Source organism: Vipera berus, assembly GCF_964194415.1.
Source record: "Vipera berus genome assembly, chromosome: 6".
Classification (NCBI taxonomy): Eukaryota; Metazoa; Chordata; class Lepidosauria; order Squamata; family Viperidae; genus Vipera; species Vipera berus.
Genome location: NC_138208.1, coordinates 23973272 through 23998069, shown reverse-complemented (window position 1 = coordinate 23998069; position 24798 = coordinate 23973272). Strand labels below are relative to the sequence as shown.

The following is a 24798-nucleotide window of genomic DNA, read 5'->3' as shown; positions in this document are numbered from 1 at the left end:
CTTCATCTAGCTACCCCATTTCTACACTATGCAATTTGGATTTTAAAATATCATCATGGGAACTTCTTTATATTTTGCAGGGAAGAAAAATGAACTGGAACCTTTCATTTTGTTGAATCTTTTGCCAAATTCAACAGACAAATATTACACTTACAATGGATCTTTGTCAACTCCTCCATGCTCAGAAACAGTTGAATGGATTGTGTTCAAAGACACTGTTAACATTTCAGAAACCCAGGTGATTTATACATGTCTGAATGAAAGAGTTGATCCTATTTGTAAGGAAAAATGATATGCAGCCAGTATCAGTCGACAAATCTACATGATTAGAGTGAAATAAGGACAGAATTTCCTCAAAAAATAAAAATTTGTGGTATCTATATCTACACCAGCTTTAGGAAAAGTATGTGCTTTTCTGAACCAACAAAATATATTTGCTTGTTGGTGATTAGAATGTTATCTGTACCTATAAACTGACTTTGTGATAGTATGGACTGTATCTATAACAATGTTGACCAATAAAAAGTATTTTGTTAAGGCTCAGAATGAACGTCAAACTTTACAGTGTGCTACCTCTTTCTCTTCTCTCATGTATCACCTTTTATTTCTATTGTGGTTTAAAATGCTATTTTGATGTATATCTGAATTCTTTTATTGACAAAAAGAATGACAAAATGAGGTTCTGAGTATGTTTCTTTTAAACAATTGCTTGAAGATTAAAATGAAGTGGGGGCGGCATCAAAGTGAAAATCCCTGCATAATGCATTGGAGTTTCTTTAGAATTATAGTGACATAAAGAAAAGAAACAAGTCCATTGGAATGGAAGTTATGGAAAGAGTTTAATAATGAAGTCAGCGTGTTTCTCCATCATCTGAATGTGGCTTTTCGAAAATGTACTCCTTAATAATTTATTTCTGTATTTCCATTTGTTGTCTTTTTCCAGCTGTCCGTGTTTTGTGATGTTCTAACCATGCAGCAATCTGGTTATGTGATGCTGATGGACTATCTACAAAATAATTTTAGAGATCAACAGCATAAGTTTTCTGGCCAAGTATTTTCATCATACACTGGGCATGAAGAAATTCATGAAGCAGGTACTTGTTTGTTAGAATTGTGGGCTTAAGCATAATTTTTGCCACAATGAATTGCTCCTAAGGAAAACAACAAGAGATCCTTATTCAACTGTCCATATGCAGAGAGTTTTAAGACAATTATAGGTAAAGGTGAAGGTAAAGGTTCCCCCGCACATGCGTGCTAGTCATTTCCGACTCTAGGGGCCGGCGCTCATCTCCGTTTCAAAGCCGAAGAGCCAGCGCTTGTCCGAGGATGTCTCTGTGGTCATGTGGGAGGTATGAATGCTGTTATATCTTGTGCTAATTAGTTGTGGGACATGAAGCAAGGAGAAAAAAATAAATGGGTAGATAAATTCAACCTTTCCAAAACTTGAAAATTTGTTCAGCATGATTATACCTTGGGACTGTTAGCACATCTGGAAAACACAAATTGGAAAAGGCTGCTAATATTACCTTCACCTTAAGTGAGCTATTACTTGCAATAGAAATAACCCCCATTCACAGCAAAAAGTGTAGATGTATAATAAGTATCATCCATATGTGGTAATGGCATCTTGCAAATGCCACAGTTTTGTATTTCCATCCTGAGATCTAAAACAAATATATAAGCTGTGGTATTTGATTATACCTTCACACACATTTGTCACATGACCCATTCCATATAGATTCCATGATTTATTGTTTTAGTATAATTCAACTACACTGTGCATGAGCTTAGTCAAAAGTCCAAAAAGCAATAGATACAACTGAGTGAAGGCTTTTTGCCCACTGGATAAATCAAGGGCTCAGAGTATTTGCGTAGGCTAATAAAGGAATATGTAACAAAATCAGGCAAATGATCATTGATACATTATCTGTTTAATATTTTATTCTAAAATAAGCTTTAAATGGGTCACACATTAAATAAGATTGTGTTATTAAACTTCAGTTTAATAAAATGGGAAAAATACCAATTTAAAATGTATTTTATTATGCATTTTTAATGTTGGAATACTATACTGAGTATGGAGTGCCCCCTTGTGTTCAAAAGACAAATTCTGAAATAATATTAGAGAAAAAACACATTAAAAAACTTAAGTGAAATCAATTTAATGAAAATTGATTGGGCAATGGTGACATCTCAGTAAATGAGTTAAGGCTTTTTTAAAATCTGAATTTAGGCCAATTTATATTTTAAGGAGGCTGTATTGAACTAGTTTAAATCTAATTAAAGACAGTTTAGCTTTTCTGGCCTGTGGGAAATCATTGATTTTTACCACAATACCACAGAACTTGTTTTCATTGGACCCAAATTATCCAAGCATTCACAGCAATTCCATACTTAATTGGATATAGAATACCCACTGTTGTTTTTTTGAAAACCAAAAACCATCTCATAATCTGATGTGATACATCATTCAAGATCTTCCATCATAAAATGAGAAGAGATTTCCAGATTAAATCTCCAAGCTTAAAAAAATGTGAGTAGGGTAATATCATATATTTGAAACAGAGATGATCGTATCAGTTATTCATTTCAATTCTTTGGTTATGTTTTGTAATTCTAGTTCCTGCAATTATATTATAGCAATAGTACATGTCTAATTTATTTCCTTATCATATTTATTAAATTCCCCATTTTTTAAAAAAAGACATAAATTTAACAAGTTAACATGCTTTTCATAATATATAAAGACATATGTTGCAGTATGAAAGCCAAAATGTAAGGCTAACATCTTAAAATACTAGCAGATGTTTTTTAATGTCTGCAGGGGAGGTGAATTCTGTGTCAGGTTATGTATATATGCCTTCAAGGCAATATTGACCCATGGCAACTGCCTGGACAAGTCACTGCAGTTTTCTTGTCAAGATTTCAGAAGTGGTTTGCCATTGTCTCCTTCCTGGGGCTGAGAGAGGAGCTGGTCTAAGTCACCCAGTTGGTGTTGAGCCTGACAGGACAAGAACTTATGATCTCCCAGTTTCTAGTCTGGTATTTTAACCACTACACCAAACTACCTGTCTTCTGTTAGAGTTGCCAGGAAAAATACTTTAATCTCTTTCCTCATGAGATGTGCATTGTTCCAAATCTGAATCTAGTCTTTTAAATATAGATGGCTGAACAGTATTTTTTTTTAACCAATGGCCACATTTAGCCTTTTCAATAGCTTCTGGAGTAGTAGAAAGTGACAAAAACTAAATATTATTTAAATGAAATGACTGAAGTTAATTAGATTATTCCCCATGTATTTTAATGATATTTTTCTGTAACAGTAAAAATTACAACTTGGCAGTAGCTCTGGTAAGAATTACAGGGTGCTTTACTAAAGTCTTATGGGGAGGAGGACCATATATTGCTTAATTAAAAAATAGATTTATTTTATGGATGAAAGTCAATCTGTGAATTTTCTCTCTGTAGGTCTATGTTGTAGTTGTTTTTTTTTAAATACATAGTTACTATAACTTGTAAACCACCTTTACTTTTTTTAAGTTTGCAGCTTAGAACCAGAAAATGTCCAAGCCGATCCAAAGAACTATACCAGTCTTCTTGTTACTTGGGAAAGGCCACGAGTTGTATATGACACGATGATAGAAAAATTTGCTGTTTTTTACCAACAGTTGGAAGGAGAAGACCAGACCAAGCATGAATTTCTAACAGATGGTTATCAGGACTTGGTAAATGACCATTTAAAAGGTTTTCTGTGAAGGTTTTCTATAGAGCTCGGAATATGTTCCAGTGAATCAAAATGTATGGGATTGCACATACTATATATAGTGGATTAGTATAAGCTTGAAAATACGACAGCTTTTGCTTACCAAGTTGGTTTCACCTCATGCAGTACCCTGTAACCATTCCCATTCCATACAACCATCCCCTTTACTAATACACTTCATGGATCGTTATCCAAAAAACAAAACAAAACCCTTGCCACAGAAATAATTCACACTGAGATTCTGTTGGTGAAATTGAGCTGATGAGGAGACTAATATACCAGCCTCACAGCTAGTCATCTACCTAGCTATTGGAATCTGCAAGTGGTTTAGCAGTGGAGTTTCCCAGGCTTATGGTACTAGTGAAGATCAGCCTCCCATCCATGAATATGGATTTAGAAATGAACCAGGAATATATGGTCATCATGGCAGCTATGTTTATCTCTAACCTAACTCACAGTGGGGATCATGTATTAGATCTGGTTTTTAATTCAGCTCTATGGAGACATGATCTGGAATAGAGTGATATCACTTCTCTCTCTATTTGCCTTGAAGTAATCTGTGACTGCTCCACTGCAGGAAGATAGGACCTAGTTGAGTAGTCTGTCCCATCACCTGATGGATTCTTATTGGGTTTCAGAGGAAACTTGGTCTTGCCTTGGTGCTCTGGTACATGGTTCCACCAGAGGCTTAGATGCTTGGAATGATGATTGAACTCTCAATGTTGATTATCTGGACCCTTTTCAGCCAAATTTTAGACCTGGTTACAACACTGTTGATGAACTTTGGCAGGATTGTGTGTGTGTGGGGGGGGGCTTGAGTATGAGCCTCCTGGGTTTCCTGGGCCTCCTGGGCATGTTGAGGTGGGAAGCAGGCCCAAGATGTTGGTGGGTCCTGTAATCTGCACCAGGCTGCTCCTGAGGCCCTGCTGCACAGACTACCTCAGACTCCATCCATTGAACAACTGGCAAGTTCACTTCACAACCACAACCAGGAGTACTGGGATTGCAGTTATTAAACAAAACAGTTGTGTGATGTATCATTTAATGATCACTTCACTCAACAAACAAGATTCTGGTCCCAATTATGCTTGTAGGTCAAGAACTACCTGAATTGGCATTTGTCAGTGTCTGGGCACTGTGAGAGTCTGGATAAGGAATAACTTTGGCTCAACCCTGCCAATATCAATGGCTATGGGTTTGAAGAACACTTCTGGATCTGAAGATTTTCCATCTTTAATTCTGAGTGGAGTTGCATTCCCCAAACAGAGTTATTATACTATTTCGGGCTTTTTCTGCACTCATTGTAAGGTTAATCATGCCCATTTCTTGATCCACAGTACTTACTCCTGGGCATCCCTGGTTTAGTTCCCCTCTGTTTAGATTATTGCAATGTGCTCTGCATGGCCTGCTTTTAAGAACATTTAGAAGTTGCAATTGATCCAAGTTATGGCATTAAGAACAGCTTGAAATGTCCACCTAAAACCAGTGCTTCATGAGCTGAACTAGCTTCTAGTAAGCTTTTGAGTGCAATTCCAGGTGGTGGTTGTTACTATAAAGCCTTAGAGCAAAGTTGTTTGTGGAACACCCTATTTTTTATTTATTTTTCTGCTAAACCCACCAGATGCAACAGGTTGGCCCGCTCCCCTATTAAGCAGACTAAGACCCAGACATGCTTTCTCTGTCCCAGCACCTGTGGAGTAGCATATCCCCCCACCTCCAAGATTCATATGGCCCTGACCCTGTTGGTGTTTTGTAAAGTCTTAAAAGTTTTGATTTTCCCCACAAGCATGAACCATGTTGGTTATTTGCTGCCTATTGCAAGATTGAAGGGATTGGTTTGGACCTCAGTACACTGCATATCAATTGTTATTGTAGTTGTTTTTAATTGTTCTATCAGCTGTTCCTTTTGTTTTATTACTTTTAGCCTGCCAGGATCATTGCAGCAGGTTGGGAAACCACATAACCTGTGTAAATAAATATACAGTATAAATCTCTTACAAGAAAGATATTATCAGAGGCACAAGAAAAATCTACAAATAATTACTCATCTGAAATAACTTACTATCAGAAATAATGACAAAATCAATGGTGTGCAGTTAACACATCATTTAAGCCAATGATATTCAAATTCATATTGATTACTTGCCTTAATTGACATTTAGTGCAGGTCTTAAGTCCAAATGTTTTTATTCTTGCACCCATTTTTGTTTAGTTCTGATAGACGAGGACTCAGAGTGGTTTAACAAGGAATGAGTTTATTGAATACACAAAGTCAACTGCTAACTGTCAAATGTTGCAACCCTTTTATAGGGAAAGCGTTTGAACTGTAACCAATACAAACAGTCTCTTTTCCCGCTCCTTGGTTGTGGCGTCCAATGAATGCACCTTATTTTCCCGCTTAAAACCTTGCAAAGCTGCACTGTGTTTGCAATCTCTTCCAAGGCCTATTGCTAACTATTTACATACATAACACCCCTTACCCCCCAGTTGATGTCATTTTCTTACAAAATCCCTTAGGTATTTTGGTGGCCTATGTATTCTGGACGGGTATCTGTTGCTTTGGCTATTAGGGACCCTTCTTTCTGGTTGACTGCTAGGCTGCTGGTTACTACTGGACCTGGGCTCTGGGTTACTGTCTACAGATGTACTGTCTTGAATAATAGGATGTGTTTGGAATTCAGTGGTCACTGGCCTACTTCGCAGGGGTATTTCCCAATCAATTGGACTGAATTGTTGTTGTTGGGCATCAGGGAATGTGTTATCATGCCCAACCCCCACAACGCTTCCAGGCCTAATGTTGTCTGTACTGTTTCCCCTTACTAATCCTTGGTCCCCCTCAGCAGGCACACACCCCCTCGATCTTTTCCTCAGTTGGTCTACGTGTCTTTTACAAATCCTATTCCCTTCCCCCTCAATGATGTAAGATAGGGGACCCAAGATTTCAGTTACCACCCCTGGAATCCATTTGTCCCCTTGGGCGTAGTTCCTGGCCCAAATCAAGTCCCCCACTGCAAATGTTCTGTTAGGAATGTCAAATTCAATGTTTGGTTGGAGTCTGTCAGGATGTAATCTGTCCAACTTGGTCAATATTTTCCTGCCCCACCTCATTTCAGCTGGGCTTTTCCCCGTAGCCGAACAGGGGGTTGTGTGTTGAGCCAACAAGAACTCAGCTAGTCTCTGATGCCAGTCACCTCGAATGATCCTTTTAAGCGCGTCCTTCGTGGTCCTCACGTTCCTTTCAGCCAATCCGTTGGTGGAGGGGTGGAAGGGTGCAGAAGTCTTGTGCTTAATCGAGTTGGCCTTGAGGAAATCCTGAAATTCAATAGATGTGAATTGTGGCCCATTATCTGACACTATTAAATCTGGCAACCCATGAGTGGCAAAGAGGCCCCTTAATGCCTGTATTGTTCTGCCTGCCGTTACTGAACTGACCGGTATTACTTCTAGCCATCTAGAGTAACTGTCGACCACTACAAGGAACGTTAACCCCTGGAAAGGTCCCGCGAAATCAATATGAATCCTGGACCAAGGATTCCTAGCTAGCTCCCATTTATGTGTGCGGATGTGTTGTTGTTCAGGCCTGGAGCGTTGGCACAGATGGCAATTGGCAACGCATTCCTCAATGTCGTGGTCCAATCCTGGCCACCACAAGTGACTCCTAGCCAGGGCCTTCATCCTTACTATTCCAGGGTGTCCCTCATGCAATTCAACTAGGATAGCTGATTTGTGGATTTCCGGAATGACTACGCGAGTTCCCCAGAGTAAGCACCCCATATGAACTGATAGTTCATCTTTCCTTCTGAAAAATGGACTGTATTTTACGTCCGGGTTGGCGTTGGGCCAACCACTCATGGCCCAGGCCATTACTCTCCTTAAGATGAGGTCCCTATTGGTTGCCTCAGCAATGTCTTTTGCCGTTAATGGCAAATCAGGAATATCCTGTAGGGACATTATTTGTCCCACTGGGGCAGGGTCCTCCTCTGTTGTGCTTAGAGGCAATCTGCTAAGAGCGTCTGCATGACCCATGTCCTTACCTGGCCTGTATTGGAGGGAAAATGAGTATGCTGAGAGGAAAATGGACCACCTCAGCATCCTGGGTGACATAATCTGAGGAGTCTGTTTATCTGTGGTAAACAGTCCCAGCAAGGGTTTGTGGTCAGTCAGTATAGTAAAGTTCCTACCATACAGGTAATCGTGGAACTTCTTAACTCCTGCCACAATAGCTAATGCCTCCCTGTCTATTTGCGCATAGTTCCGCTCTGCCTTGGTTAGTGTGCGGGAGTAGTATGCAATGGGTCTTTGTATTCCTTGGTTGTCTAAGTGGCTGATCACCGCCCCTACGCCATAAGGCGAAGCATCGCATGCCAGGAAGATTGGTTTGTTTTCAATAAAGTGAGTCACAGTTGAATTACTGGAAAGGATGTCTTTTAGAGTTTGGAAACTCTCTTTGTGCTTGTTCTGCCATTGCCAAGGGGTCTTCTTATCTAGGAGTCTGTGCAGAGGTTCTGCAATGGCAGCCTTATGTGGTACAAAAGTGTGATAAAAATTTACCAAGCCTAGGAAGGCCTGTAGTTCTGCCTTGTTCCTTGGTTCAGGAGCCCCTTTTATTGCTTTGATTTTTTCAGGGGTAGGATGGACTCCACTTTTGTCAATCCTGAACCCCAAAAAATCAGTGGATTTAACCCCAATGCTACATTTTTCCTTTTTTAATTTTAACCCAGCCTTCCTAAATCTGCCCAGTACCTGTTCCAGCCGCTCTACTAACATTCCTTCATCTTTTCCAGCTATTAGGACATCATCAAAGTAAGGGCATACTCCAGGTATGCCCTTTAAGGTCCTCTCCATCACTTCTTGGAAGATGCCTGGAGCTGCTGCAATTCCAAATTGCAGCCTGTGGACTCGGAACGCCCCCTTGTGGGTAACAATTGTTTGTGCCTCTGCAGCCTCCTTGGAAACAGTTAACTGTAAGTACGCATGCGCCAAGTCGAGCTTGGCGAAGATGGCGGCGTCCTGGATCGTGGCGAGGACCTGCTTCACCGTCGGGACCGGGTAAGCATGTTTTTTCATCCCAATGTTGAGGGTGGCTTTATAGTCGGCGCAGATTCTCACATCCCCATTGGGTTTGAGGGGTGTGACAATCGGCGTCTCCCACAAACCGCCCTCAACAGGTTCTAGAACTCCGAGGCCTACAAGCCGGTCGAGCTCGGCCTCAATTTTTTCTTTTAAGGCAAAAGGCACTCTCCGGGCCTTTAGCCTGATCGGGTTTACTGAGGGGTCTAGGTTAAAGTTAATGGGGGGCCCTTTGTACTTGCCTAGAGATCCATCGAATACGTCTGCAAATTCTTTGCAGACGGATTCGAGGGTCTTATTTCTAATCACTGAATTTATTCCTCCTATCCAAATTCCTAGGGCTGGAAACCAATTAAGCCCTATTAAGCTGGTCCTATTCCCCTCCGTAACTACCAAATCTAAGACCCCCTTAAACCCCTTAAAATTTACTTTAAGGCTGGTCTTCCCTTTTACGATTATTGGACTTTTTTGGAAGTCCATTAATTGAATAGTTGTTGGTTTAAGTGGAATTCTTTTTCCACTTAGTTGTTCAATTTTCTCAAGGGTTTCAGTGGAAATTATCGACACTGAAGCCCCTGAGTCGATTTCCATTCTGCAAGGGACCCCTTGCAGAAGGACTGTAATTTTTAATTTTCCGTCCGGAAAATTGTGCCCCCTTCCCCGCCGTCTCCGATTGACGCGGGCCACCTCCCTTAGAGTTGGACTTTCCACCCGGGGTTTAGGGGTCTCCTTGCCACTAGCATTAGGGGTTACCTTACCCTCTGGCCACACATCGACTTCGTTCAGACGGGTGTCCCGACCGCGACTTCTGCAGATGGCCTGGATGTGGCCAGTCTTGCCGCAAGCCCTGCACTTGGCGGTACGAAATCGGCAGGAAGCGCGGGAATGGTTGCCGCCGCAGCTGCCGCATCGGTTCTGCGTTTCGTTGTCGCGCGGTCTGGTTGCTGTGTCCCGCCACGGTCGTTGTGCCCCGGTCGGTGGTCTTTGCGGTGTTGCGGGTTGTTGCCGGCGGCCAGGGTCAGGCCCCTCGCTTCTGAGTTGTTTTGGTGCCATCTTTCCGAATCGCCTGGAGACTTCTGCGATCTCTTCCTCCCACTGCTGATCCACCTCCCCGCAGTCCACATAGCCCTCTTGGTTAATTTCGGGTGCTGTCGCCATGCTACTGCGGGGGGGGTCGCGGTACCCGGTTGACTCATACGTGAGGAGTTCGTCTAACACTTCCTGTAAATCGCCGGTAGGTTTGGCGATTATTCTATTCTGTAATTGTTCATCGCGTAAGCCCAGCGCGACTCTGTCCCTAATTCTAATCTCTAAATTGTCGTATTTGCAACGAACTGCTGCTTCCCGGACGGCAGCGACGAATTTCTGTATGGACTCCCCCGGTCTCTGATTCCGCTTCTCGAAGATGCGCCGCCAAAAGAGTTCGGACCTTCGGGGAGTAAAGTGAACTTTTAATTTTGCGAGGAGGTCGGCATAGGGCACGCTGGAGACTGGTTGAGGCTGGCACAGCCCGACAGCAACTCTGTAGACCGGTGTGCCGCAGATTGTCAAGAGTGCCGCCGCTTTTTTCCGGTCGTCGGTGATTCCGTTCACCAACAGGAATCCCTCGACCTGCCCGATGTATTCTTCCCAATCCTCGGGGAAGTTAGGGTCAAATTCCTTCAGTGACCCAATCTGCGCCATTCGGAGAATTTTTTTTATTCTGCCGCGGCCGCTGAGTTGACTTGACACGTATTCGAATTCCGCCGCCTTTGCGCGACAATTCTGCCGATTCTCTGGTCTTCTGTCTATCCCACCTTCGTCGCCAGTTGTTTAGTTCTGATAGACGAGGACTCAGAGTGGTTTAACAAGGAATGAGTTTATTGAATACACAAAGTCAACTGCTAACTGTCAAATGTTGCAACCCTTTTATAGGGAAAGCGTTTGAACTGTAACCAATACAAACAGTCTCTTTTCCCGCTCCTTGGTTGTGGCGTCCAATGAATGCACCTTATTTTCCCGCTTAAAACCTTGCAAAGCTGCACTGTGTTTGCAATCTCTTCCAAGGCCTATTGCTAACTATTTACATACATAACAATTTTAATGTTAAATATCCTTGTGGATGGTATCTAAAATACCATCTGATTATATTATAAATAGTTGTTTGCAATGTTATAAAATAATTGCTCTGTGAATCAGCTGCATAGAATCATATATTGATGCAAAACCTTTAGGGCTTAGCTAGAGATACTCTATCTCAAAATAAATAAACTTTAAAAAGTTTAAAAAGTCTGCATGAAGAAAACTTCCAAATTCTTCTTTTCCATCTACTCTTTCAAAACTCTCTGGATTGTCTCTAACACGGAGTGGGACATAGGCATAGCTGGAGAATAGACTCACTCCAAATCTTAGGTAAATTAGTTTAAGGGATATTAAGAAAAAGGAAGATTTGCTACCCACTTTTTTCTACCAGTCCCTTTTGCAGATTGACTTGGATATCATCTTATTTTCAGAAATGCTTTTTAAAAGCTGTGGGACCTTTAGCAGACAGGTGAGAATATGAAATTATGAGTATCAGCCCTTTATATCTTTAATACAATTTGCAACGTGGAAAGTTGGTGCTTTTTGTAGCCTGTACCAATAGTGTCAGTGGTACACTAAGTCCACATTTTTTTTTCTTTTAACAACCCTGTAATCCCTTGCATCAGGGTAGAGTTGGGGCAACTGAATAAAGATGAGCATTTACTAACCGGATGCTACCTAGGATCAAACTGACAGCCTCAGAATTGTGACATGAGAACTCTACCTCATGGCCACCTTGCCGTGCCACTCACTCTGAGTCCACATATGTTAACATTAATACTGTCTATTACCAAATTGATTGCAATGATGTTAAATAAACTATGTAGATGAAGTACAGGTAATCCTTTATTTCAAACTATTAATTTTAAGTTATAATAGCACTAAAAAGTGACTTAATTTTCAGTTGTCTTGTCCATGTAATGAGCTATGGATGTGTGAAAGTGTTGGAATTATTAAAATTGCATATTTATTTTTACATTAAGTTATTTGAAATCCTTTTCTTGTCAATGGAATTTTCTGTGACTAAAGAAATAAAATATGTAACTTTGTATGAAATACAGAAAGTAATAAATATGGTTTATGAATTTAAATCATTGCAGGGAGCAATTCTGAATAATCTGCTGCCCAATACAAGTTATATTCTTCAGATAGTAGCTGTTTGTGCTAATGGTCTGTATGGAAAGTATAGTGATCAAGTTATTGTTGACATGCCTTTGGATGACCCAGGTAAGTTTACAGAGGTAAATTTTATTTAAAAATCCACAATTTATTTGCAAACCAGCTCAAAATACAATGCAATGGTATTTCAATATCGGTGTTCTTCACCTTAAATATCTCATTTTCTCTGATATATTTCAAATGTTAGAACCAGAATAAAAATAACTGGGGATCCATAATAACTTTTCTTATGAGCTGGTACATAAAATATACCAAAGATTATTTTAAAAATAATAAATTAAATCTAGATTCAGATTCCTACTCAATATAATTCCAATTGGAGAAAAAAAGTGTCTATGATTAAAAGAATGTGTAAAACATGACTAATTTTTGTTTATTAAGGAAAAGCTTATGATAATGGGACACAGTAATTAACAAATTCTGTTCTTATGATTCTGAAATTCCATTGCATGTAACTTTTCTGAAATGAGATTTCAGTGCAGTGGTGATGGAATTCCCTTGCTTTTTAATGTTGAATTGCTAAAATTAGAAGACTAACAATTAATTTCACTTATTTCAAAACTTTATTTTCACTCTTCAAAGACCTAGTATGACTTGCTTGTTTCATCTGTTTCCCGCTGAAATGAATATTGTCCAATTTTGCAGCTAGTATCTATTATATTGTCACTAATTTCTTAAAATTTCTCAGCTTTCATGTAAAACAATAGTGCTATTGCACATTTTTGCTGGAAGGGCTGAATTTCTGTGAAATATTCTTTGAGCAAACATATTATGCTGACTAGGGAACTATAAATATGATTGTCTTTAACAATTTTTTTCCCAGCAGAACAAATTGTCCCTTTCTTCTCATAGATGCTCTTCTTACAGCCTTTCTGTTTTCAGTCTAGTTCAGAAGGGTTGGTGAACTTTCAGGATTCCACAAGAGAACAAACATCCATTCATGAAACACTGAATTTGCTCCCTTGCTTGTTGTAAAGTTTTGTTGTTTTTAAAGAACATATTTCCAAACAGCTTTAAGTTGATAGTTTTTATTTTTTTTCCATCAGAGTAGCATGAATTAATAAGATTAATAAATGAATGAATTAGTAAGATTAAATTTATTTGTTATTCCCTTTATCCAGTGGTGGGATTCAGCCAGTTCGCACCACTTTGACAGAACCTGTAGCTAATTTTTTGTTGCCCAGGCCCAGAATGGACTTCCGGAAGCGACATCCACACAGGGAACCGGTTGTTCACATATTTGAATCCCACCACTGCCTTTATCAACAAGAACTCATAAAGTTATCCAACATGTATTTTCTTCCAAGCAAGGAAGTACGACATTAGGAAGCTTCTTTGTTATAGAAAGCTCGAGAAGCTATTTTGTCTTAGACTTATTGAGATGAACTTGATAAAAGCTATTGCGTCTTCTCAAACAAGATGCATCCTGATTTTTCAGCATGGTTTCTGGTTTATGCAAATAAAGTTCACTCACATTTATTTCTTGATCAGTATTCAAGGGACACCTGGCTGTTCATCGTGAGCTAATGCTGTGTTCAGTGTTTTTCTTGGTAATTTAAATTGAGCAAATGATGGCAAAAATACAAGAATGTGTAAAACTTTATCAGTGAGTGTTTTTAAAAATGAAGAGAAGCGGCATTTGTTTTTTTAAAGCATAAAGTTTTTGGCTGGCAGCCATCCAGTGTAGTTTTTATATAATTAAGATAAGAAAGTATAGAATCTGAAAATAAGTACTTTTAAAGAGTAATAAAAGGGGAAAAGGTAAATAAGTTCAGGCATCAGTTCTCCATGGTTATAGTTTCCAAAATATCTGTAAGATTGTGCTATAATTGTGTGTGTGTGTGTGTGTGTGTGTGTGTGTGTGTGTGTGTGTGTGTGATTTTCAGTATTGAGAAGCCAGGGAACATTATCATCATTTTATTCATTAGCTTCTTAGTCTTCAGAACATAACAGGTAAGATCATTTTTCCTAAACATTTAATAAAATTCTGCATCTCTTTTTGCTTTATTTTTTTTAAAAAAAATCTTGCATTCCATGCTATTTTTCCTAAATATGTTTTCTTCTGCATTTGTGTATTTATGTACACTGTTTAAACACTTTTGTACACATTCTACACCAGAAAAAGTATGGTGCAATTTTTTAAAATTTTTATGAAACTTCCAATTATGCCCAACATATTCCAATTATTCCTAAATTATTAGTTAAGGGGTACAACTAGTTCTTGAGCCAGATTACACTGGCTTCCAAGAGGCAATTGGTAAATTTCCTGAAATTTTGTGAATTGGTTGAATGTGAAACTGAGTCCCAGTGACTGGCCTGCCAATTAGCTTTTGGGTTAGCAGTGCAGCAATGGAGTTGCCAAAGTTGAGTTTTAAACATTTACCAGCATATCAACTGTTGTAACCTTGTCACCTTGTAACCTTCCTTTTTAGCTTGTGATTTGGTCCTGTTGATGCAAAAAATAGCATATGGCTACAGAGTTTTGTTTTTCCTCTGATCAAATAAAAAATCTTGATATGGTTGACTAGCCTAAGATAACAAATGCTGTATTTTGAGTTGACTATTTAAATATATTTAAATTCTGCCCTACATTAGAGTGAGATTTATGATATAATACAATAATAAAAAACTAAAAGATAAATAATTACTGATTATGAACAAAAATGCACATGTATTAATACGATATTTGTCTTCTTTTACTAGCAATCAGTTCCCAATGTCTATTTTGTGCTGCCATACCACACCACAGCCTTATATGTTGTTAAGGGATTACATTCAGTAATAAATGAAAAAGTGAGACTAACTTCTTAGACTAATTTTAACATTCCTATGGAATGGGCTGTTTAATAGATGCACATATTCAATAGATTCAAGTTGAAGAAAGTTACAAGGGTGCATTTATTTTCCTGCTTCCTTAATAAACAGACTAAGGTATAATGTGGGCATTCATGACTGGAAATTTGACATCTTTTGTTTGCATAAACCTAGTCACAAATTTAATATTTTGGAAAGTGGTTAGAATATTATTTGTGCTACACAATATCAATTTTAAATATATCATTTGTTTAAAATATTTGATCCCAACTTTAAACATTCATCAAAATACTAAAACATAAAATATTAAAACAGAACATAATTCAGAGGTGGTAATATCATAAGTAAAATATGGGATGAGCAATATTAAGACTAACTTCCAAAGTATAGTATGGCCAGTTCCAAATTTAAGACACACAAATACATCTCTGGTACTATATGAATCAAAAGATAGCTACCTGAATTGCATTTTCCCAATACACGTGGTTTATTTTATTACTATGTGTTTCTTTTATCTGCGTGATCTATGATCCTATTATCACCACAATCATATATAACTTGGTCCTTGGTCATAGAAGTTCCAATATTAAATTAAAGATTAGCTTTTTAATCTTCCCTATACATTTATATCCTAGAATAGATTGAGTCTATCAGAGTTTTCTAGATAATTATTTCTGCTCCTTTGGTCATGTAATATCAATACTTTATAATGTTTTTGCTATATACCATACTACTAGTATCTCAGGAATAATTTTGCTGGAAACCAGAGGACAGAAATTATTCAGTAATTCCATTACAACTTTTAAAAAAATACTTGTAACATGATTTTTCTTTTTTTTAAAGAAACCTTAGAATAGATCTTAAGCACTTAAGCAATTTGTTGTCTATGAATTTAAAATGTTAGTTTAAACATTCATATTTTTCTTTTGTAGAAATTGAACTGTTCCCTGAATTGACTGAAACAGAAGATTATGAGGTATTACATTGTCTTTCAAGATATTAAGCTACTGCTATTAGAAAATAAAACTGTTGAGTTTAATAGTATATTTAGTGGGAATATTTTGACATTTAAAGTAAACTATTTAGCACAAAGTCAGTCTGAAGCATTCTAAATACTATGTCAAATTATATTAAAGCATGAAAAATGATTACAGGGCTGCAATTTTATAACCTGTGTCTAGAAGTAGGTCCATTGAATGTAATAGCACATATATCTCAGTAGACGCTTATAGGACAGGGCTATTGATTGGCTAAATGAATCAGACCGATTTATATCAATGACCAGATGCTAAAGCATCTTCTCAAAAATAAGCATTATACAAAATGCAGAAAACAGCCGTGCTCGAAAATAGGTTTACCACGTGTTCTTTTAAATAGGTTTCCCAATCATGCTGTACTTCATACTGAGGAGGCGAAGACTTTGAATATTATCATATATTGTACATTTTGTATCAATAACTATTATCAAGAGAGAGAAAAAAAATAATCATGCATAGAGCTTATTATTGGATGGGAAATAAGTGTAATTCTTGATGTCAAATGAAATTATTTTCTGGTTTATTATTATGTGTATTTCTTTTTTTTTATTTAAAAAGTTTTACAATACATTTTGACTTTAATCCCCCCTCCCCCACCCCCACCCAACCCTCCCTATCCCTTCCCCCCATTCCCTCCTCCCCCCCCCCCGACTTCCCAGAGCTAAATACAGGGTATAAAATCAAAAAGCAAACATAAGCACCCCTATGTTATCAGCAATAAACTATTAGTTCTATCTCCCTCTAGCTCATGTAAAATGAATACAAACAATATTAATATTACAAATAAGGTAAAAAAGAAAAAGAGAAAAACAGAAAAGAGCTTTACTCAGAATAGATTTTCTTAATCCCAGTCCTTATTCATATTAATTTCAAAGAAAAAAAAAATAAAGAAATTCTCAGTTACGCGCCAAAAGCACCTATCTATTAACCTTAATAATCTCCAACCAAACTAAACCATAATCAAAAATAATTCTTGCATGTATCACACCAAATGTCTCGCAGTTCCAAGTCATCCTTGAGTTCAAATAAAAAGAGTAAAAAAAAAAAAAGGGTTAAGCAGTCTGTAAGACAACTTGTTGTTAATTAGGAGCTTGCATACCCATTCTTAATTCAACACATACTTTTAGTCCATAACCCTAATATACTTTTCTAACAAGCAAATAACATCCATCTTAAATTGTGTTAAATATTAAAAAAAAAAACTTTCTTTCTCCTCTATGATAAATTTAATCCATTAAGATACTAATTTAAAAATTTAATCAGCAATCTTAACGCCCCAAAACTTTTGGAGCACGTCTGTCATGACCCCCAAAACTTCTTTGGACCGCGCCCCTCCCACATCTTCACTGTAAATACACTTTGGAGATTCCATAACTATCTGCTGGTCTTGCTCTTGCTCTCGTCTCGCTCTTCTTAGGGCGGCACGCGTCTTCCTCTGGCCTCCTGCAACATCCAATGAAACTGTATCTTGATCCCCTCCAACACCATTGTCCTCTATCTGTCTGTCTGCAACATCTTGAAGCTTTCCCTCGCCGTATCCCTTAACAGCTTCCAAAAATGATAGGGGGGTTGCTTTTAACACATTGCTATAAAAATCACGTGCCTGGGCCACAGTAACCAGACGATGTCTTTTACCTTCATGCGTCACCACCAGTCCAACTGGAATCTCCCATCTAAACTTAATATCACTGTACTAAAAATGCAAAATCTTTCCTTCTCCTTAAAATCTTCGGAGGAATCTCTTTTAAAACCAAGACTTCTTGCTCAGCCACTACCAGTTTAGTATCATAAGCAGCTTGAATAACTTCATCTCTAATTACTCTCTTTGTAAAATAGACCACCACATCTCTGGGTAACTTCCTTTGTCTTGCAATCCATGAATTTACACGAAAGATTTTGTCCATATTTCCCTCAATTTCAGATGCTGGCTGGCCCAATGCCCCTTCCAGAGCCTCAGAAATCAGCTGCTTTAAATCTTCTTTACAGTTCTCCTTTAAACCCCTAATTCTAATAGCATACTGCATCTGATGATACTGAGCAAGGCTCAATTCTCCGTCCATTTTATCCCTTATATTTTCATTTTCTGATACCTTTGCTTCTAATATAGAGTTCTTTTGACTGAGATCCTTCACTTTTTCATCCAGCTGTTGCACACATTCAGCTACAGATTCAATCATAGACAACATGTCCACCCTCATTGCTCTAAACCTCTCTTCCATCTTCTTCTCCAGTTTCTCCTCCAACTTTTTCAGCTTTTCATCCATCATGTCAGACATCAATTGTGAATGCTTTCCAAGAGCATCTTGTAAATCCTTAAGCGTCAATGCCGGAGGAGGTGCAGGAGGAAGCAAAGCTTGCAATGAGGTCTGTTGCACCAGGGAAGACCCCGCACTCCGAAGAGCTTTAGAAGTTTTAGCCGCCATCTTCCCCCACTTTCACTTATTGCGCACTTTCACTTTAAAGCTATAAAATCCATTGAGCTAGAGAGTAAAGATAAGAGTCCACATCACCTTGACCTCCTGTACCGCTCTGCCTGCATCTTGATAATCAAAAGTATTTCCTTTTGGCAGGGGTGGTTGCTAACGCCTGGCTCTGCTCCATAAATCCCGGAGCAGGGGCGCTGCGCAGCTCGGAGCAACCCAGGCTTCGGGGGGGCTCAATCCTTCAGCCGCCCAAACTCTCAGCTCAGGCGGCCCCGGAGAGCTCAACCCCTACCTGGGGCCTCACCCCCTCCTCTTCTCCCGAGGAGGGGGCTTCAAATCCATCTAAACAGCTGATCGGCGCTGTTTACGATGGAAAAACACAGCTGCGGAGCGGGCAGCCCGAAAACGGCTGTCTTCAGCGTCGCGTCGCCACCGGAAGCCTATTATGTGTATTTCTTAATAATGATTATGTATATCACTGAAAGCATTCTGTATTTTTGCAAAATTGTGGAATATTGCTGATTCCAAAAACAACTTGGCTGCTACTTTTGGCAGTGTTTTTCAAAAGGATAGTCCAGAAAAAGACCACATTGCAGTACTCTATTACAGGGATCCCCAACCCCCGGGCCACAGCCCACTACCAGGCCACGGCCCATTTGGAACCAGACCGTTCACACAGTTCCATTTGTGCAAGCGGTGAGCACATGTGACCACTTGTGCAAATGGAGCCACGCACTTGCCCGCTGCTTGCACATAATCATTCCCTCTTCCTCCCCTTCCTCCAGTCCACAAAGCCATAAAGGATCACTGTTCTACTACTATAAACTACAGAAATACAATTCTTTGTAATATTTTAATTCATTTACTCAGGCATTATTTAAGAGGGCATTAATTTACAAATGTTTGTTGCTTGTTTTTAAAGGAAGAAGATGAAATGGAAGATGAAAGGACAAGATTTGATGAAGACTCCACTGTAGTTGCCAGTAGAGGTAGTGCAACAAATCAAATACAAAAAAGCGAGTTCCAGTTTACCACATCTAGCTACAGTCAGGAAAGAATGGAAACAAAATTCAATGAAGATGGAACACAGAGATATCTCACAGAAGAGAAAGACTTGCATGGAAAACACGATCATTCCAAAACAATTTTTCATCGAACTTCTCCACCTATCACTGAAGGACTAAAGGAGGAAGAGGATAACCCCATGGAATTTCAAGCAGCAACAGCAATTGTTCCTCCTGCAAGCAGCTCCACCAAAGGTAATGAGGAAGAGTATGCACACCCTTTTTCTGGCAATGAAACAAACAGAGAATCTGCTGCTGATAGTAATGAAGATGATATAGAGGTATCTGCTTTTAAGCCTGACCTAGAAATTGATGACTCTTGGGGTTCTCTTCCTATCACCTCTGCTACCCGGTTAGTTACTATGGAGACATCTCAGGAAAATACTTTTAGTTCTGGAAGTCCAGAAACAACCACACAGGATGATCTTTCTCAAAACTATGTCAAAATTCTTTCAGAAGACATGTTACCCTCAAAAGCAGAAGAATTTGACCCCAAAATATCTGCAATCAATGAAAATGAATGGTATCCTAATAGCACAGATAGTACTGCTGTTGCATTGGATAGCAAAGATCTTTCTAACGTTAATTCCCCTATTCCTACAACAGCACTTTATCCTAATGATCCAGAGGGGCCACAAGATACTTCAGTTGCAGTTACAGTATTGCCACATTCTTCTACCTTTGCTCTATCCTCTTCTGAGTTGTCATCTTACTCTGTCTCATCAAATTCTGAAGAACATGGCTCTGCTTCTTCTGGAAGTGAGGTACTCTCTCAGACAACTCAAGCAGTTTATAATGGTGAGATACCACTTCAACCTTCCTACAGTAGTGAAGTGTTTCCTCTAGTCACCCCTTTATTGTCTGACACTCAGTTGCTCAACACTTCCCCTGAAGCATCAAGTAGTGATGTGACCTTGCATGCTACACCTGTATTTCCCAATGTTGATGTGTCATTTGAATCCACCTTGTCTTCCTATGGTGATGTACCTTTGCTTCCATTTTCCTCTGCTTCCTCCAATAGTAAAATGTTTCACCATTTGTATATGGTTTCTCAAACATTTCCACAAGCTGCTCCAGCTATTGAAAATGATAAAGGGTCCCTGCATGTTTCTTTGACATTGGAGGAGGGTGGCACATTAACCCAATCACGACTCACTCAGTTTTTTGATGTGACATCATATCAGATGGTTCATGCTGCTTCAGAGACATTGAGATTTGGCCATGATAGAACGCACTTGTTATCTCAAGTAGAATCACCAGGCAATGATTTCAATGGGCATGCGGTGTCTACAATGTCTGAATCTATTTATGCTTTATCTGGTAATGCGGGCTCTCCTCAAACTGTTGCTGCTTCTTATTACACGTCTGAATTTGTGCATGAGTCTGTTGGCACATTTCACCAGGGTCCATTGTTTAGCAGCTATAGCAATATGCCGGTGCCTAAGCCTTCTTCAGCAGTCTCGCAAGCTGATACTTTTCTGCGGCCTCCATGTTTTCTTTCTAGTGAAATGGATTGCTCTGAAGTTCATTCTGGTAGTGAGTCCCTTTTGCCTGACACAGATATTTGGTCGATACTGAAAGCTTCTTCGCATGTTTCTTCCAGTGAAGTAATGTGCAGCACACCTGTGTTCACAGGTGAGGTTGAGATGGCTCCCCAAAATGGTATAATGCATGGATATGACAAAGGACTGCAAATTTCTGCTTTCAGTGAAATGGCTTCTCATACTGAAAATGAAATGACTGAACCTCCTACACTCATTTCTAATTATGAGATTCCTAAGCAGGATGCACATTCTCAAGAAAGCCTCATTACTGTCTCTAGCGCAAAGGGAATCCTGCCAGGATCTATTGCTTTTCCTGCTACTAAGGTGTTTGATTATTATGTTAGTAAGCGCTTGGAACATGTTCATATTCAGTCTTTGCATGTTACAACTCCGACCTTTGATGACACTTTGCTTAAGCCTATGCTTAGTGCAACCTCACAGCAAGTTTCCTCTACCCCTGCTTCTAGCAAAACATTGCCTTCTCCCAGCCAGCAGCACTTTTACTGGGCTTCAGCTACCCTAAATAATGTTTCATTGCTGCAAACTTCCTTTCAATCTTCCAATGACGATACAGTGCGTAAAACATCTGTGCCTGGTGATCCAGTACTGGTTGAAAAGGTTACAAGAGGTCACAATAGTAGTTCTGTTTTTAACCAAATATTGCCTCAGATGGCAACAAATGCAGCTGAAAACAAAAGAGTATTGCATTCTGAATCAAAACCATCTGCTGTAAATATCTCTCATACTGTTGGTAAGGCTATCAGTTCACCAGAAAGTTTAACTTTTCCCCATATAAGTAATGAATACATCTCTCCCTATTTGCATAACAGTGAAGACATACAACAGGTTTCTCCTTCCTTGTATAATAATGGTGTGCCATATCCACCAACCAATTTTGAAAATAAAAATGCTTTCCCCCTGAATGCAGTGAATACAGTGACTATTCCTATTGTGCCAACTGAAATGTTGCCAAATGCTCACAGTTACAGCTTTCCAAATGATTTGCCAAAAACTGAGTCTCTCACTTTATCCTCAAGTGCTAAGATAGTTGATATGATATTTCCTATGCTTGAAATAATTTCTGATTCTATTCAGCATGCCTCTATCAATGCACCAGATACACATAGTTCTCTTACGGTTGATTCTTCCAGGAGTGAAGGCAGCAAAAGTTTAAATCCTCTATTAATTCCCACTCAATTGCTCCCCACAACCACTTCTGATCCTGAACTGTGGTCTTCTTTTGTTGATCATGAATATGATGAGTATGATAGTGGCTTGCCTGTAAGTGGTTGCCACACATGCATTTCCAACAGAGAAACTCAGGACGAAGTAGATGAGCCAGATACTGACCTAAACAGTCTGAACAGTCATCAGAACATAATTAGAAAACTACATTTTGAAAGGCCTCAGAAAAAGGAAGCAAAGAAAATCCTCAGTTCTTTATCAGACCATACAGTTACTGAGGAGATGGACAAGTTCAAGCAAGCATCAGCTCTGGCCATGGCTTCAAACAGGAAGATGAAGAAACACGGTGATCAGGCTTTACTGGATAATTCCATTCAGACTCTTAGCAGCCCATTGCAAAAAACATTAGAATCTAAATCATGGGCAGTTTTTACCAGTGATGAAGAAAGTGGTTCTGGCCCAGGTACCCCAGATAGCATAAATGAGGAGATGTCAACAGATTTCAGTTTCTTTGATGTTAATGAACACGACTTGGAGGGGGTAGTTGGAGCAGGTAACTCAGAATTAACTTCTGGACTGCAACAGTCATCAATAGAATTCGTATCTAGAGCTGTCTCCACAGTATTCAACATTTCTGAGGCAGGTTAGTTGTGGGTGGGTATTTATGATTTGCATAGCTATAGCAGTTTTCTAATTTGATTTTAATATCTTTTTAAAGAGAATTCCGTGGCTTGTAACCTGGACACAATACTGTGAGAAGCCCCATGTTCATTCAAAACAATGTATTCCCTGAATCTATGAAATGTTCATTAATATGACATTTTTGGGAGATTAATTTCAAAACATTTTCTTTATGTTAGCTTACATTCTAATATAATACAAAAGAAAAAATGAAGTGGGACAGAAAGAAGACAAAGCATTAGTATTGACTTTTAGAGCTATGAATTGATTATGTAATATTCAGCTGGAGTAGCTAATGATAAGACAACTCTTGGTAAGGAAAAGCTTTTGATCTCAATTGTTCTGGCATAAAGGCTTTGCTATCTGCCCTCACACTAAAACTGAAAGAAGAATTAAATATCTTTCTATATAGCAATATGATTTAATTTAAAATAAACATTAGGGAACTAAAATTATTTTTTATTCACATGATAAATAATGCAGTGTCAAAATTATGATCTCATATAATACACATTTAAATTAAATTTGATAAATTGAGTGTAAATTGCACACTGTATCTGTAGAGGGCAGCATTATACAACCTTTTATCTTTTGTGTGTAGGAAAGAATTGTGTCTTTATGTTTTTGAGACTTCAGCTTCATATACAACAATTTAAGCTACTGTGCATGGTTTTCTTTTTTCTTTTTACCTTTACTGAAATGATGTTATGAGTATCCAGCATAAATTTTAGATCAGCAAATGAAGTATTCACCATCGGAACAATCCAGTAATGTATATCCATGTGTCACTGAACAGCATTCTAATAGTATCATTAATCAGGTTATTGACAATTTGTATAAAGGTTAGGAATGAAATATACAAAGAGTTAAGTGAGGACTATACATTTAATTTACTCTAACAATAAAATTTGTGTACAGTACACTCGCAGCAATTAAAGGATACATTAAAATGTTGCATGCCATACTTCATGGGAAGCAACCCTTGATTTTCTACCTCTTCCTGGTATTATAACAATTAATTATCAGCATTTTTTTCTACTCTGCTTTATTTTTATTTCAGCAGAGCAGCAGCTAAACGTTAATGTTTTCTATGAAGTGGTAGTTTGCTAATCAACTAGAAATGCACATGAAATCTAAGTACGGGAAATAGGATAGTTGAGTAAGCCTGAAGTGGTGTAAATGATTTTAAAGTGTTCTTCATGCACAAAAAGAGAACATCTATTACTTCATGGATTTTCAACTCTAAACAAATGGATTGAATATTAGACTTAACTGTGGCTACAGACTGTGGCTGAGGGACTTCATTTATTATTTAGCAGTTTACAATGAAACAAAATGCAAAATTCAGTGACCTGGCTATTTGACTCTAAACCATATATATACCTAAAGCTTTTTTGTCCCTAAATAGATGAGGTGCCCCATTATAATCATTAATCATTACAGAATGGTGGCTACTTTTGAAGCAGCAGGTCTGCATATACAAGTTATTTTCAGAATGGACAGCAGCAGCATAGCTTAGAGCAGTCCTGTTGAGTGGAGCAGCATTTACAGGTTGTTACCATATCTGAATTGCACAAATCAAGGCAACTATAAGGCAGCAAAACTGAGAGTTTTCTATATCTCTTTGGTGCCACCCAGAGTTCTTACTATGCAGCACAGAATAAGGCCGGCCTCTGTGCCATCTGTGGCCCACCTCTGCCTGTGACTAATTCTATTTCCACTCTGCCAACCTAGGCAAATGCCAAGGTATTTCTGTGAATGTGCGCTAGTCTTCCAGCAGGCCAGGGTGTGGGGGTGGTGGTGGTGGCAGTGGATTAGAGTGAATATCCAGGATGGGCTCCAATTCTTGCAGATCCCAAGGTGGTCACCATCCCTGCTTTGACGGCATTTATGCCATTGACTTTAAACAAAAAGACCTGTTATTCCAAGTGTGCAGGGTTGTAGTAAATAAATGAATATTAGCAAAGAGGACAATTT

The 24798-nt window shown here is 38.8% G+C and overlaps 1 protein-coding gene across 1 annotated transcript in view; it reads left to right on the top strand.

Annotated features, from left to right (window-relative positions):
* PTPRZ1 (protein tyrosine phosphatase receptor type Z1) overlaps nt 1–24798 on the top strand; it is a gene marked incomplete at both ends in the record, with an annotated part of 122446 nt that overhangs the window by 68598 nt on the left and 29050 nt on the right. The window contains 6 exons of the mRNA XM_081330331.1: nt 81–238; nt 944–1094; nt 3541–3725; nt 11995–12121; nt 15820–15863; nt 19270–22783. Of these exons, the coding sequence (XP_081186457.1) occupies nt 81–238; nt 944–1094; nt 3541–3725; nt 11995–12121; nt 15820–15863; nt 19270–22783 (4179 nt within the window). The remainder of the gene's footprint in view (nt 1–80; nt 239–943; nt 1095–3540; nt 3726–11994; nt 12122–15819; nt 15864–19269; nt 22784–24798) is intronic.